This window comes from Daktulosphaira vitifoliae, unplaced genomic scaffold, assembly GCF_025091365.1.
Source record: "Daktulosphaira vitifoliae isolate Bord-2020 unplaced genomic scaffold, ASM2509136v1 Scaffold_1, whole genome shotgun sequence".
Lineage (NCBI taxonomy): Eukaryota > Metazoa > Arthropoda > Insecta > Hemiptera > Phylloxeridae > Daktulosphaira > Daktulosphaira vitifoliae.
Window position 1 is genome coordinate 16,059,030 of NW_026099572.1, and position 17,062 is coordinate 16,076,091.

At 26.6% G+C, this 17,062-nt stretch overlaps 2 protein-coding genes across 2 annotated transcripts; one reads left to right on the top strand and one right to left on the bottom strand.

Moving 5' to 3' along the window:
• The first annotated feature begins 1,024 nt into the window (after positions 1-1,024).
• On the top strand, positions 1,025-8,908 carry LOC126900942 (unconventional myosin IC). The gene is made up of 19 exons (XM_050677018.1): positions 1,025-1,126; positions 2,250-2,365; positions 3,244-3,314; positions 3,745-3,944; positions 4,140-4,355; positions 4,415-4,606; positions 4,744-5,027; positions 5,124-5,293; positions 5,372-5,529; positions 5,608-5,736; positions 6,599-6,752; positions 6,814-7,051; positions 7,119-7,436; positions 7,495-7,657; positions 7,826-7,952; positions 8,032-8,159; positions 8,230-8,448; positions 8,513-8,616; positions 8,676-8,908. The coding sequence occupies exons 1-19, from the start codon at positions 1,025-1,027 to the stop codon at positions 8,797-8,799; spliced, it is 3,213 nt and encodes a 1,070-aa protein (XP_050532975.1). The 3' UTR covers positions 8,800-8,908.
• A 5,111-nt stretch (positions 8,909-14,019) lies between these two features.
• On the bottom strand, positions 14,020-16,496 carry LOC126902582 (WD repeat-containing protein 82). Its single transcript, XM_050679986.1, has 3 exons — positions 15,721-16,496; positions 14,942-15,202; positions 14,020-14,663 (listed from the first exon to the last, which is right to left on the bottom strand). The coding sequence occupies exons 1-3, from the start codon at positions 15,987-15,989 to the stop codon at positions 14,237-14,239; spliced, it is 957 nt and encodes a 318-aa protein (XP_050535943.1). The 5' UTR covers positions 15,990-16,496; the 3' UTR covers positions 14,020-14,236.
• Positions 16,497-17,062: the final 566 nt, after the last annotated feature.

The following is a 17,062-nucleotide window of genomic DNA, read 5'->3' on the forward strand; positions in this document are numbered from 1 at the left end:
TCCAACTATACCACGTCACAACTGTGCCGCGACCCCCCTGTGCTGGGTTTTATTCATATTACAAGACTATAGCTGTCTGTTAATAGCGGTTTCTTAAATAGGATTTCCTTACCTTGAATAATCCAAGGCGAGTGGTAACATCTTCGCAGTTTTGTGATAAACAAGAGAAAAATTATGTAGTAAAATTTCTTAAAATACTTCTTTTCTGCGTATCATTAAGTGTTATAAATAAATAATATCTATACATTTTTGATTTTAGATCGCTCTGTAATGGTACTATTATATAATAATTTCTATATTTTTAAATTTAAATTTATAGGGATTTTCCAAATATAGCAGACCACTTTGTATATTTTCTTGATTGAATCATATTTTAACAACTCCAAATATCTAGTTTGTAACCCCTAAAATAGTCACGATCCCTAGGTTGAGAAACACTGCAGGAATACCAATAGTGAATACAATATATTTAGGAAATCGGACATCTTATAAACTTTTTAACAAACGGCTATCATTTAGTTTTTTGTATAAGTCAGATAAAATAATTATCATTGCTAATAATACAATATCTAGTTAATAAAAACAAGTGTATTTATCAATAATGCAGTTGTCATATTTCGAACCTCTATAGAAACTACAATACAATAAAACATATAATAAACAATTAGCTATCCCATTAAAAAACGAATTATAACATTAGATAGAATGCATTTCATTTTTAAATGAGGGCGATTAAAATTAATCACTACCAATAAAAATTCTAAACCCTTAACATAACCTGCTAATTATAAAATTTTCTTAAAATCCTAATCACATTATTCATCATATAATAATAAAACATTTCATTAAGTTAGATAAAATTAAAGATAATATCAACCAAACGATTAAGGTATAGTATAGTGTTTGCTAGTAATAAGAATACTCCTGTAGCTTTAACGCATAATTAAAGCGTTTTGATACTAGTAGATCTTATTGAATTCAAGTAACTCTTTGCCTAAAAATAATTTACATGGCTTATGGAACAATGGATTCAGACGGAATGGCGAACATGGTATTATTGAACAAGTGTGATGAAAATCAATTAATAAGAAACCTAAAAAAGCGATTTCAAAAGGGATTAATCTATGTAAGTAACAATATTTTTTATAACTATAATTGTTTATAGAATTTTAAACTAAATTTTTAACTAACACTAGCCTCTTAATTATCACATAATTATTTTAATCACGAATATATCACAGTTTTAAATAACAAAATTTAAGGTATAAAGTATTTAAGTATAAAGATTTACTTTAAGTCGATAGCTTACTTAGACTACTACTTAATTTTTCTAATGAAGAATACCAATTATTTTTATGCACATCACTAATAATATTTTCTATAATATAAAACTTCATGTGTCTATAACTTATAAAGATTAATAAAATAGCTATAGATAATAATTGTTTTTTTTTGTTTTTGAATATAAAATTAAATTACAAAATTATCAACTCGTATGATAAGTAGTTTATTCTAGGTAATATACTAGTTTTAAATAGTTTAAGACTTTATTATAAAAAAAATTTACTTTTAAATAAAAAATACTAAAGTATATCTAACGGCTTATACCACGTGATAAAATCGAATAGAAACTATTTAAAACAAAGTGTAACAATAATGTTCAAAGGAATAACTATAGACGTAATCATTAGCTAATATTACGTTTTTTTATTTTATGATGTAAAATAAAAACAAAGAATATAATCGGTCCACCAAAGACTGTCGATGGTAGGATTACAATAAAAAACACATTTTTGTAAGTGCTGTATGAAGTGCGTAACGACGTAGCCCCGTAAGTGGTGTTGAGAAATGATGCTATAATCATTTATGTCATAATATTACTACGTTTATAGATCCTATACTTAATATCCAATGAAGGTATATATATGTATTTGAAATAAAAACGGCAATATGCATGGTACAGTAGTTATTCGCTTGAACACATATTATTATAAATCATTGAAAACTACTAGAAAATTATCTGTTTCGCAGACGTCGTGAATCGAAATAATATTTTGTTCATGCGAATATGATACTAAATATACCAAACTATTGTATGTTGAACGACTTATACTCTACATCAGTACAATATTATATAATAAAATCTTCCCCATTTAAGTTAACAAGTTTTTCTAGAAATACTTAGAGGGAAATTCTACAGTTTAATAACATCTTAAACATAACTAAATTTCACAACGTTTGCTCCACAGACATACATTGGTGATATTTTAGTTAGCGTGAATCCGTACAGAATGTTATCAATATACACCAACAAATTAATTTTCAAGTACTACAGCAAAAATGACGTTGAAGATATGCCACATGTGTGAGTTAATTATTAATTATTAATAAATCAATAAACCATTATCATTTTGAATAAAGTTTGTTAAACTCATCTATAACGGATCCTTACGTAAAGATGAACTTTTTCTGATTTACTAAATCTATTGATGTAAAAATAGTTATCCCTGTAGATATGGGATAAGAATACTTCCACGGCCCTCTGTCACACGTAAGAAGCGACTAATGAGGTTGCATCAGGTCGACAGCCAGCGTAAAATTTTTGTCAAATAGTATGAGGTGTCCTGAACAAAACTTAGGCGAATTGTCTCATCTCGAATGTACACGAAGACAACAGGTGAGATAAGAGAAAATAGACTTAGATGGTTTGGTCATGTTATGAGGAGAGGAAAATCGGAAGCTGTAAGAACAATCATAGAAATGAATGTTGAAGGAAGAAGAGGTAGAGGAAAACCAAAAAAAAAAATGTAGGGATGCTATTGAATACAATATGAGGACAGCTGATGTGAGCGTAGATAATGTGGGATATCGTGTCAAGTGGAAGTTTAGGATAAGGGTGGCCGACCCCAAGTAGTTGGGATTAAGGCGAGGAAGACGCAGAAGAAGAAGATTTATGTAAAAATATTGCATTCAACTCCTAGTAACTTAATATTCGATTAACAGGAAAAAAGGGAGTATAAAGAAAAACAATAAGAGTATGAAAATATGTAGATTTTTTTTCATTATTATTTAAGCATTTGCATTTTTAAGATTCGGATAGATCATTCGTATTTATAATTTGAAACAAATTTTTAAAAAAATTAACATTTAATATACTTTATTATCTCGACATTTTTTTGTTTCATTTCATATTTTAGATATATTTTTATAATGAAATCATAAAAAATTTTATTTATTTTATAGTTTCGCAACATCAGCTAATGCATTCAAATCATTGAACGAATATCATCGAGAACAATGTATTTTAATATCAGGTATTATGATAAAAATATTATTAGAATAATACGGGATAATCGAATTTTCCAATCATCTCAACAACAAAAAAATTTGATCATATTCAATAAATTAAATTTAACAATACGAACAATAAATTACGTAAATGGATATAAATAAAATTTACTTCTTAATTTTCAGCTCAGATTACTAACTGTTTTCATATAGAGTAATACTCTATAATTTATAATCGATAATTAGAGTTTCTATACGACTTAATAACTAATATATAACGTATCAAAACATTAAACTATTTAGTGTTAAATTTTAAAGGACATCCTTTATATTATATTATGGAAATTATTCACGTTTTATGATAATGTTACAGAATTTTAAATACTATATAACACATATGTTATTCATTTCTAAACGATAAACCCGTTAAAATCATATCTTATGTTTTTTATTTAGGAGAATCCGGTTCAGGAAAGACAGAAACGTCCAAAAAAGTTTTGCAATTCATCGCTACTGTATCCCGTGGAGTTGAGACAATTAAAGATAAGCTTATAGTGTCCAATATAGTTTTAGAAGCATTCGGTAATGCTAAAACTATTAACAATGATAATTCTAGTAGGTTTGGAAAGTATATGGATGTCCAATTTGACCAATCAGTAAGCATAAAAGTAATATAATATCTGTATTTTTAATATAACATACTTTCATAAAAAGACTAGAAATAAATTGTGAAAATAATTTCTATAGAAAACATAAATCAATAGTACAATTATTTAAATAATATAACTCATAAAACGCGCGCGCAAGTAGAAATTCCTCAAGTAATAAAGCTATGTTAAAAAATGTTTAAGGGGCAACCTATTGGTGGAAATGTCTTGAACTATTTACTAGAAAAATCTCGAGTAGTAAAGCACAGAGGTCAAGAGAGAAATTATCATATATTCTACCAGTTGATAAATGGAGCAGACGAATACTTAACACAATTACTTGAAATTGATAAAGAAGTAGATTACTCTTATTTAAAGCCTTATGGATACAATTATGACAATAGCCACCCGCAAAAAAACGTAAATATAAATTAGAATTTTTTCTCTTATTTTACTATAATATGCCTAAAAAAATTTAGCATGACGAAGAAGATTCAATTAAGTATAGAGAGACTTTAGAGGCATTACAAGTACTCGAGTTTGATCTAGATGAAAAGATGAATATTTTAAAAATTGTCGCTAGCATTTTGCACTTAGGAAACATAAAAATTAACCAGTGCGACGGAAAATGTAAAATCGATAACACTAGCACAATGCGGATAGTTACTGAAGTATACATATACTATATTCGCTAAAAATTTATAATTTAGTTTCGAATAGCTTAGTAGTTAAAACGATTAACTGATTAGTAATTATAGAAATAGTTTCAGATAGATATTATTTCATTATTTGAAAACTATACTTGCAGTTGTTGGGCGTTCCAGAAGCAGATTTAAACTTCGCTCTAACTAACAAAACAATAGAAGCCAATGGTGAAGTGATACGATCACAACTGGACTTGGAAACGTCAATATATGCTAGAGACGCATTGGCCAAAGCGATTTATAGTAGATTGTTTGAATGGTTAGTATCACATATAAACAAAACTTTACAGCCTACATCTATAACTCCAAGGAAAACCAATCGAAATAACAAAACAAAATCTATTGGCATACTCGATATTTATGGATTTGAAATTTTACAAAACAACGGGTTAGCAACAATTTTTAAGACCTTATATTTTTTTAAAAATGTTAAATAATCCACTTGTGATTTAATAATAATGATAACATAACTCACTTTTTTTAGTTTCGAACAGTTTTGTATCAACTATTGCAATGAAAAAATGCAAAAATTTTTTGTTGACATGACACTTAAAGCAGAACAAGAAGAATACCTGAGTGAAGGTGTTGAATGGACACCAGTCAAGTATTTTGACAACAAAATCATATGTGATATGATTGAAGATAGAAATAGAGGTATAATAATCTAAAAATCTATAAATATACATTACATGGATTTATATATATTAACTTATCAATGTATTAATTTTTAAGGGATCATATCGTGTTTGAACGATGAAAACTTAATACAAGCAGATGCTTCAAGCGTAAAATTCTTGCATGAGTTATCAGAGAGAATCAAAGACCATGAGTACTTTACTTGCTATGAATTAGCAGACTTACAGTCCAAGAAAAAAGCAATAGCGCTTATGGTTACATTTACTATTTTATTACACTAATACTATATTTTTTTAACGAGCCCATAATTAATATTATAATACATATTTTAGGAATTCGAAATAGTTCATTTTGCAGGCACAGTACGATACGACGCGAGTGATTTTCTGGAAAAAAATAATGACCCTCTGTTTTGTGACTTAAGTCAAGTAATGTCAAAATCTACTAATGAAATTATTAAGGTATGTAATCAACATTTAAAAACTGTATCATTTGATTTAATTTCCTTAAAATACGAAAATAATAATTATCACTACATTTCAATATAGTACGTTACTAATAATTATTATCTACGATCATATACCCTTCCATTACTTAATAATTTTATATTTACTTATACAATTTTTATTATTGATATTTATATGAATATATTAATACTAATAAAATAATGAATTCACTAAGTTACCTACTCATGATAATAATTATCACGAGTTTAGATTATCAAAACATTAATTCTATACCTAAGAATGAATTTCTGATCTAAATAATTAACACTTGATACAGATTTGTTTTTTTGTTGGTTTGTTATGTAGTAGAAGACTATAAATAAAGTTAACTTTAATTTATAGTGTTGTAAATATTAGTAATAGTTCACTCTAATATTTTAAAAACAAATTTATAGCTATTTTAAAATTTTAATAAATTGTACAAGATGAGATTATTTTTAATTTTTAACCATTTTTTTAATTACATAGCTTTCATATAATTTATTAGTTAATTTTATATGACGACATAACATATCCTTTATAAAGGTTAAAATCTCTTTCAATCAACCATCAAATCATCAGTGAATAATAAATAATAAAATAAAATGTAAAGATTTCTAATATAAAATTATGAATTTTGTTATTTATTCTAAGCACATCGTGAACTAAAAAATATAAGAAATATCATGGTAGTAATAGTTATGATGTTAATCTTTTTTTATGTATTCTCAATTTTTATACTGGCTTTTTAGAAATAATAATAATTTTAGTTTTGAATTATACAAGATATAGTAGTGTATAAAAATAAAAAGTATATAAAACTGAAAATATTTTCCAGGTGATATTTTCTGACTGCAAAACACCGAACAAAAAAATACCAGAAACTACATTAAAACAGTTTAAAAGAAGTTTGAATCAACTCATTAAAACACTTATAACCAAACAACCATCATATATTAGATGCATCAAACCGAATGACTTTAAAGACCCAAGTATTACCATGATGGTCTAATGTTTTTTTTAAATTATTCGCTAATAACTTAATATGTATAGCTGAATTTAACTGGGAACTAGTTCGGAATCAAGTTACGTTTCTTGGATTGGGAGAAATATTACGAATCCGAAAAGCAGGATTTGCGTTTCGTGATTTATTTGTGTCATTTCTCACAAGATACAAGTGTTTATGTCCAGATACGTGGCCACATTGGAACAAAAAGTTTAAGCCTGTTGAAGCAGTAAGACGTCTGATTCAATATTTAGGATTCACTGACAATGAATATAAAATTGGAAAGCAAGTGCAGTTACACTTGAAAATATTTAATAAAATGAGCTACACGTATTTATATTTTTATTTGTAGAAATAAAATATTAATCAAACACCCAAAAACTGTGTTCGATATCGAAACTCGTTTTCAAAGTCAAAGACACATATTGGTTACCACAATTCAGTCCTTATGGAGAGGACATATAACTCGTAAGAGGTTCTTGAAGTTAAAGGATGTTACCATACAATGTCAACGAATATTTAAAGAGCGACAACGACAAAGACGATTACACAAAATCAAAGAGTACGAAATCGTTTCCGGACGAGTAATATTGATTCAGAAAAATGTCAGGCGATTTTTGGCCATCCGGAAATACCGGAAAATATTAAACGCCATGGCGGTTATTCGAAAGTATTTTGACCGCGAATGCGGTATTGGTTAAATAATTTTTGTGTTTATTTATTTTTAGATTTATTAGAGGATTTATCACTAGGAATGAACCTCCCAATAAGTATAACCATCGGTTTATAGGGTACAAGAGAGCAAGATTTTTAATATCCTTATCCAAATCGCTCCCTAAAAACTTAATATCTGATCAATCATGGCCCGAACCTCCAGATTGTTGTTCTGAAGTAATAAAATTTTTGTATTTATCCAAGCAATAATATAATTTGTTTTATTAATTTTACATCGTAACATTATGAAAATATAAATGAATTAAAAATGAAAAAACCAATAGTTTAATCTTTGAAAAAAACTTCTTTTTCTGGCTTTAATATATACTTATGTTTAATTTATAGGCTCTCTCGCATATTAAGAAGTTACATCGCGTTTGGCTATCTCAGGTTTATCGATTGGAGTTGGGCAAAAACCCAGAATTATACGAACAGTTGAAATTTAAGCTTCATGCATCTGATATTTTTAAAGGTGTTATTATTATTACGCAAAATATTTTTTCGATTAAAACACAACGAACAATGCGAGATTTTTTTTAAATTTTTGTTAGGGAAGAAAGCTTCTTACCCTGAAAGTGTACGCTACAAATTTCAAGTGAATCGCGATGGATTTATGACAGATTTTAAATTATCCACTTCGTCAAATGATTTTGATGAAGGAACTATAAATGAATACCTAGTAAGTTCCATTCAAAACTCCGACTATTTAAGTCTTGTATTTATGAATTACAAAGTTTCTTTATCAATAGTACGCTTCATGGATAACAAAATTTGATAGGAGGGGATATAAGCCTAGAAAAAGATTGTTAATCGTAACCAAGGATGTCCTGGTATTTGTAGAAAAAACAGATAAGTATAGCAAAACAAAAGACGTGGTGCCCTTAAAGTATATTTCAGGTTTGCAGATGACCAACGGATTGGACAATTTTTTGCTAATTTCTGTGTCCAATCAACTGGAATTTTCGAAAGCTAGTTTCTAATCTTTAACATAAATAATGAATATCTATATTGTAAATACAATTTTATTTATAGGGTGACATTTTATTGGAAGTTCCATACTTGATAGAATTTGTAACAGTTATTGCAAAAAGAATATGCGGTCAAGTGGAATTTGCTGATATGCAAAGAAACGTCTAGTAAGTTCTATTAATGTTTTTTCTTGGAAAAATTCTTATCACTTGTGCCATAATTATAGTATGCAACACCGTATTAAAAACATGAAAAATCCAGGAACAATAGATTTTATATTAGTCGGTGACTGTAAGCAAAAGGGCGTAATTAGCAGAGGAAATAAAGGACATCTGACCATAACAGGATAAATAATGTTTGATTTCAAAAAAATGAAATGGAGAAGTTCTTAAAGAGATTTTAACTAATATAACTTCATACAATGAAAAATTAATAATTTTATATATTTTATTAACGTGATAATAAAATTTATCCTAACATATTTTTAAAACAATTGTAAAATGTCGTACTTAGCTTTTAAACAAAAACTAATTTTATGATCAGTAAAAATATAAATATTTAACTAATAAGTCTAGTAATTTTTTTGGAACAAGTTGTAGAGTACAGTATTATTAATAAAGGAAATATCTATATAAATGTAGATATTTAGTGAACACATTAACTATTAATAAGCTCTAATGTTAAACAACACATATAACCGAGTGCTCTCGGATAGGTAACCATACAGGATTTTATACTGGCAAAAACTACTACACATATATTCCCCACGCCACAATTGGCTAGAGAGACATGACCCTCTCCTCGAAATTTATGCAACAACCTAATTTTTAATTAGGTAAAGTGGACTGTATGCAATTGACACGGTAGATAGTTGACGCCAAATTTACTGTAATAGGTTGACAAGTGATGGGTAGTAGCAAAGACGTTAGAGATCAACTGTCATGTGATGTGATATATATGACGGTGTTTATGACAACTGGTCCGGTAAGTCTTTACTGAAGGCGCTCTCTATCCAACATTAATTTGAAGTTTACTAGTTTCAAATATACCTTCAGGTTAATAACCAGATAGCTGTTTATAATGTTATGTTATAAAATGTACACACAAAATTTTTAAATATTGGACTTAGCTTTATTTCGTTTAGAAAACAACAGACATAGTATTTTACAAATGATATTTGACTATGCGAGTAAAACTAAATAAATAAAGATTAAAAAAATTACATTATAAAGTACATCCAGTACAAAAATTGAAATTATATAAAAAAAAATTGAATAATAAAATAAATATGAAATTAGAAACAAAGAAAATGATAATTCGAACAAAACACAGCAGTCAAATGTTTGAAAATTATTAAACTCTGACTTACTGATTGAACGACAGCAACGCGATAAAGAATGGTAGCGATCACAACTAATCATAACACACTTCATCGGCAAACGTCTGTTACAAATTGCAATTATCTCCATCTGAGCGGCTGTCTGGATGAACCTTTCGATTAGGACTTATATTTCAATGGAAATATCACTACAGAAAAAAAATTTATGAGCAAAAAAAACCCAGAAAACTCTGTCACTAATCATGACTAGGAGGCTAGTAAAATTATAGATTGGCCACTAAAGCTCGTGAGGCCCGGGACGTTCGCCTCCTTAATCATTAAACACACTCCAATTGTACTCCAAAAATGGACAACTCATACGAAAACGTATTCAATTCTCTGAGTTTTGCACATAGAGCAGTGGTGTTTAGAAGATTCAGCTGAGACAATGAAGTGAAATTTTAGTAGTCGAAATTTGCAACCGCAGACTTAGAAAGCAATCTCACAACACTTCGAAGGCAGAACTGAGTGGATGAATGTTCTTCGCCACGGACTGTAGGCCCACAAATCGAACTTATTTCCGATCGAGTGGTTTATGCGTCGATCCCGTTTTCGTCGTCAATTAGTATTTCAATCAACTTGTCCAAGTCTCTTTCAATCTACCAAAATTAATCCTGAAAGCTTCGCGTTATGTGATTTTCAAAATGCTCAATTTACAGTCGAAATTAATCTACTTTTAATCAGAATAAATTAAATTATGCTTTTACTGCAAAAGAAAATGAAAAATAAATTTTATAGGATCCCTTCTAGCTTAAGACTCACCATAGTTCACGATACATTCCATACAGGTCGGGAGTATGAGGCATACGTGATAATTCATTTATTTAAAGTAATGTCTTTATTGTGGTATTTTGGATTTAGACTTTCTATACGCACTAATAATTATTGTTACATATTAGTCAATTAAAATACAAAATGTTTTCATGATAATGACATTTCTACATTAAAATATTTGATCCAAAACATTTTATATATGATTTAATATTCTGACATAAAATATTACTAATTTCTATTGAAAATCAAATTTGTATTTGATTGAGTAATTCTTTTTTTGAGTTTCTTCTTAAATATGATTCCGTTATGGCTACCGTCGTACAATTAGTCACCAAATAACTTAATTTTATTTTTTTTAATTCAACAAAACTTTGAAGAGACTTATAAAAATAAATAAATACAAGGTTCAATAATAGAATTGCATAAAAATTATTATTCTAAGTTATTTGATAAGATATGAATCTTAATTTATTGTTCCAAAAAAAATTAATAAGTTATCGCTTAATTACTTTTTGACAATGATAACAATATGGTACTAAATATTATACAATTTTATATAGAAATATTTAAAAAATAATAATATAACAAATAAATATAATTTATACAAAAAATTAATCCTAAAGTAATGAATATAATTGTTATTTTTGTACAAAGAAAAGTTAATTTTTTATAACTTTTAATGTACAACACATTTAAAATTAATTTAAATTAGATAAAAGTTAAAGATTAACTTTAAACCAACTGCAATTTTATAATTATTGATACTAACATTATCTGAAAAATTTTGTTCTTTATAATGAAATAAAATTTTTAAAAAAATCAATAACAATTACTTTTACATAATTTTACCAAAAAAACGTTCAGGAGAAAAGATATAAATAATTTTAGCATTATAAAATGCAAAACTTATCAAATGAAATAGTTGGGTAAAAGTTCAATTTCTGATATATCTACCTTAATAGTAAACACCGAAATTCGTTTTTAGCTTCAATGCAAAGCTGAGAAGATATTAATTTAACTATGATGTGTTTTTTTTTGTGTCTGTTACCACTTATTCTCAGATCTCATCGAACCGATTTCTTTCAACAATATGTCAAAAGATCACAAATCGTATCTAGTTGAAGAAATTACCCTCAAAAATTGAAAAATTTCCCTCGTTCCCCGTAAATGGGGGAAATCTCCAAAAAAAATTACAAATTTAAAAATCGGTAATTTTCGAAATTTTTTTTACTTAAAACTACCATAACTTTTTCAAAAATGAACAAATCAATATAATTTTTTTTTATAGATGCATAATGTCTTTACCTATCTTTTGATATATTTGTTTTATAAATCTGACCCTTTATCTGCCCACAGGGAGGGATTTAAAATGACAACTTATTTACAAAAAATTAACTTTTTCAACTTAACTTTTGAAAGTGTTCCGGAAATACTGACACTTTTATATATATCTTTAATTAAAGCTTGTGTTACATACTTTAATATTAAAAAAAAAATTTTGACTTTATTTTGTCTGCACAGTAAAAATGAATACCAAATGCTATTTTGGTGTGTAAATTCTCGATTTTCTTTTTTAAATTTTTAACTTTATAATGCTATAACTTATTGAAAAGTGTATGGATAAACACAATTTTTTTTATGAGAAATAATATTTATATTCCTTTTTTATTCGACATACTTAATCTTAATCAGGATATAAATAAGGAAATATCAGATCATGTTAGCTTTCGGAATAATCAACCAATTTTTTTAAATTAAACACTATTTAAAGATTTGCATCGAAGCGTTTTTTATGATAGTGATTTTAATCATGTGCTGGTTTTTTTTTTTAAATCTAAAAAAATTACACGACTTAATATGTCAAGATTTTCACATAATTCGAGTAATATAGCAGCTTGAATCAGTATAATTTTTAATGAACTGATAAAGTTTACCCTTAACCTGGTTGACCTGTTACTTCAGATAAGTAAATTAAAATTAAGAATTTTTTCTTCATTGAATTCAAATTCGGAACAAAAATAAATATTTGTGTGTAGTAAACTCTAGAAAAAAAAAAAATTTTTTAAGGGAAATTAAAAAATAATAACATTTTATGATGAATTCCACCATTTACAGAAAATTGTTTTCAATTTTTGTGGGTAATTTCTTCGACTACATACAATTTGTGATTTCTTCGATTGTTAAAAAAAATCAATCCATTGAGAGCTGAGAAAAAGAAGTGACAGACCAAAAAATAATAACAAACACATTATGGTAAAATTTAATTCTTTTTTTTTTTGCTTTAAATCGAAGCTAGAAAATGAAATTTTAAGATTTGGATCACACAATACAGATAATAACAACTTTATTATCAACATAGTTTTTTTTTATATAAATACAATAATTGAACAATTTAACATATCTATTGATGATAATTTGCTTTCTTATTCATTAGAAATAACATGTATATACAATGATTAAGCTGTGACACTTAAGAAAAGTTAATGCAAGATATGATAAATATCTTTAAATTTGAAAATATATCTACAGAATGATTAACGACTAGTTTTATTTTTTAACAATTATCACCAAATAAACACTATTCTAGTACTTCTAAATTAATTAATGATAAGTCTATACAAACATTCAATAAATATTACTTATACATGATTAATTTTTGATTTACAAATATGAAAAAATTAATAGGTACCATTTAAATTATACCAGAATGATTTTTAAAATAAAACCAAGTGTCACAATATAATAAATATTATATGAAAATTTAGCAAATACGTATTATATTAAATTTTAAAATGCAGAGTGCATATAAAAAAGTAGTATAATTATTTTAACTTGAAAACTAAAAACACTTTTAGATTGACATATCTATGTTTCTTGTAAGTAAATTAACAAGTAATGCCAGATTAAAAACTCATAACTAAGCATTTAATTATTATGGCGGTATGAAATTTTTTAAATTGATACATTATAATTCTATAATGAGCAAAAATTAAATGTCAAAATTTAAAATTACTTTGAAATGAAAAAGCACCATGATTTAATACAGTAATTATAAAATTGTTTAACTTAATTTACCAAGCATTACCAGTTTACAATATAAAATTCAACAATGCTCTAAGAAAATTACCTTAAAATTATTTTTATAATTGAATTCAAATATGTAATATTTAAAAAAATTAACATTAAAATGTCTTTATTTTTATGTTTGATACTATTATTAATCTCCTTGAATGTCATGAAGATTGGATTTAAAGTATCATAATAAATTTAAACACAGAAATGGTTAACCCACAAAGAAACAGTCAATTAAGAAAATTTAAAAATATTTAAAAAAATAGTTACATAACACATAAAATTAGCATTATTACTTAAAATACATTATTCAAATTTTTAAATAACACCTAATAAATTACATTAGTGTTTAAATAATCAAATGATAATAAAAATAAAAATACATCAACAATTTTATAACACATGATATTTAAAATTTACCGTTTGAGTAAGTAAATTATTAGTCAATTAAAAAATAAAAAATTCTTTTCTCTTTAAAGGAATGAAATAAATTAAGTCAAACATTTATATTTAAACATAGGAAAATGATTGATAAATACTTTTTAACTTTTAAAGTATAAAATTTAAACCATATTGGTTGTTTCATCAACTGAGGGCAACCAAAATGCCATATTAGTACATGCAGATGCCATCATCATATATTTTGGATTGAATTTTACGCAGTGAACTGGTCCTGGATGATCACCATTCAGGACACAAACTTTATAACCAGTAACAGCATTCCAAACATGAATACGACCATCAGTAGAACCACTGAATATATATTGTGAATCTGGACTGAAGGATGCCTCAATAGGAATACCTTTGTTATTTAAATGACCCGTAAATGTTTGAATAGGAGTACCATTAAAAGCATTTATTAATCTAATCAGTGAACCATTAGTAGGTATAAGAATAGTACGTCCATCTTGGCTAAACTTGAGATCAGTCCAGTCACATTCTTTTTCTTGGGGAAGTTTTACAGTTATAAATGGACCTTTATCAAATGATCTGCAATTTTAAACATATCATAGTAATAAAAAATTAAATTAATCACTAAATATATTGTTATGTATAATAAATAAATTTACTATCTAAAAAAGTTTAAACTTGCTGGAATTTATTAAAAATAGTAAGGTTATATTAAATTAATTTGTATACTTGTAAAATATAATATTTTTTTTTACTCAAAATAAAAATTTTTTTGGGAACCTATCTTAAAATACAAGTCTTATTATTTAAAGTAATGTATTATAATAACAATAAAATTATTCTTATGTTTTACATACCTGACATCAAACAATTTCAATGTTTCAGAATTTATACCAGCTGCTAAGACTAATCCTTCAGGGTCAAAAGCAGCAACAGGTCTACCCATAACATTGATATATCCCTGACAGTTAGGTGATCTTAGGTCCCAGAGCCGTAAACTTTTATCTAGTGACCCAGATACAAACATATCTTCAATTGGTGAGACACATAATGAAACTACTTTTTTTGTATGTCCCGTAAAGTAACGGATATATTTATTATCATGCAGTGATAAATACCTATAAAACCAAACTTAAATCAAACACTTTATAATATAACTAAATAAATAGCGATTTATACAATTTTATTAATTATTAATAAAAGAAAAATAAATCTGATAACCCATTTTAATACTAATTCTCAACAGTGCTTTTGGGAGTATACAGTATATACTCACTTACAATTATTTTAATTAAAATTTATCCTAAAAAAGTAATACTTATAAATTAAAAAAATTAAATTAACTAAATTAACAAAATAAATTTCAAGAGATATTGGAAAACTGATCATATATATATAACAACATTATGAGCAAACTTTAAAATTCTCTAACTTGAAAATTTTTGACAAACATTTTAATTTTGCAAATTAAAAAAAAAAAAATTAAAAAACCTTGTAGAAACTTAACTGGGTGTTTTGGATAATGCTTATCAGTCAATAATTATTTTTAAAAAAATGCAATAAAATCTATTATAATTCTTCAATATTATTAGACATAGTTAGAAATAATTAGTTACAAAGACAAAACTATTAATACCTCACAGTATCATCAACTTTGGTGGAACTATGTATAGCAGTGGTTTTAGTATGTGCAAAATGAATGAGATCAACTCCATACTTTTTGCTATTGATTGTTTTAGATAATTCACCTTTCTGACTATCATATATAACAATCTGATCATCTTCACTGCACGATATTATATAGTCACCAGCAGGTGAAAAGTCAAAGCTGTTGATCTTATCAGTATTTTCCCGAAACACTTTAGCCACTTTGAAGCTACGCACCACATTGTCGACCAGTTTCATTTCATCCACCAAATGCCACACACACCAATAGAGATTGATGGCCAATCCAAAATAGTAATCAACAAGTACAAATGATTTCAGATATGTCCAACTTATACTTACATGTATAAAAATTTACGTCTAACTAACCAATTGATCACAATAGAAGTACACCATCATCATATAGCTACAATAATTACTTTATCATTAAATAAACACCGAAACGTCGAGGGCAAGGATAAACGTGCGTCTCAAACAATAGTTTTCACTTCTTATTGTAACAACTCTTCAGAAATAATAGGCCAAAATTTATTTCAGATACTGAGCAGCTAATTAATAAAGATTGATATTTTATGTAATAAAAATAATACATTAATAGCGAAACACACATGGAGAGTTACTAGAAAAGGCGCCGGAACGTTCCACTGGTTTTTTTCGAGTTGTTATTAAGATAAAAATTAGATACCTCCTCTATCGTATTTCATATCGCGACATCCACATCATGCGTCGCCGCACCAAAACATAAGCCCGCCGCCGGGACAGAGGCACCAGCGTCTTTCCGGTAGCACAGTATAGCCAACTTAATAACATCTCCACAACTTCTAGCTACACTATAAAATGTTAGTAAGAAAAATATATTTGTATTTTTTTTAAATAATAAAGAAAAATTTCAATTGTATGTTATTTACGTTTTGCCAAATAAATATATAATTATTATAATTATTGCAGAAATATTGAAATCAAGTTAATATAAAATTCAAAGTAAAAAATGGTTTAATGTATTATACTATATTATGTTTTGTTTAATTAACTAAAACCCATTTAAATAAATCTTTATCGGATATATTTAATTATTTTTAATCGATAATTTTAAAATCAGGCTGTAAAAATTTTATAAATGCGATTAATATTAAATATTAATATAAATTGTTCAATAATGCAAAATGTAATTAATATTTACATAGATAGCGCTGTATATATATTTTAGATTAAAACCTTTTCTGTTAACAGAACACCAAAAATATAGTTTTGTGAAATCGAGTCTAAATAAATATAGTTTAAAAAAACTAAAAAAACACGCTTTAAATCTCGCC

Excerpts from the sequence above, each read along its gene's own strand:
- LOC126900942 (XM_050677018.1), top strand. The coding sequence starts at position 1,025 with ATGGATTCAGACGGAATGGCGAACATGGTATTATTGAACAAGTGTGAT. Across the intron at positions 3,315-3,744 it reads ACAATGTATTTTAATATCAG|GAGAATCCGGTTCAGGAAAG; the intron begins GTATTATGATAA and ends TTTTTTATTTAG. Across the intron at positions 8,617-8,675 it reads GATATGCAAAGAAACGTCTA|TATGCAACACCGTATTAAAA; the intron begins GTAAGTTCTATT and ends CCATAATTATAG.
- LOC126902582 (XM_050679986.1), bottom strand. The coding sequence starts at position 15,989 with ATGAAACTGGTCGACAATGTGGTGCGTAGCTTCAAAGTGGCTAAAGTG. Across the intron at positions 15,203-15,720 it reads AAAGTTGATGATACTGTGAG|GTATTTATCACTGCATGATA; the intron begins GTATTAATAGTT and ends TTGGTTTTATAG. Across the intron at positions 14,664-14,941 it reads TTGAAATTGTTTGATGTCAG|ATCATTTGATAAAGGTCCAT; the intron begins GTATGTAAAACA and ends TTAAAATTGCAG.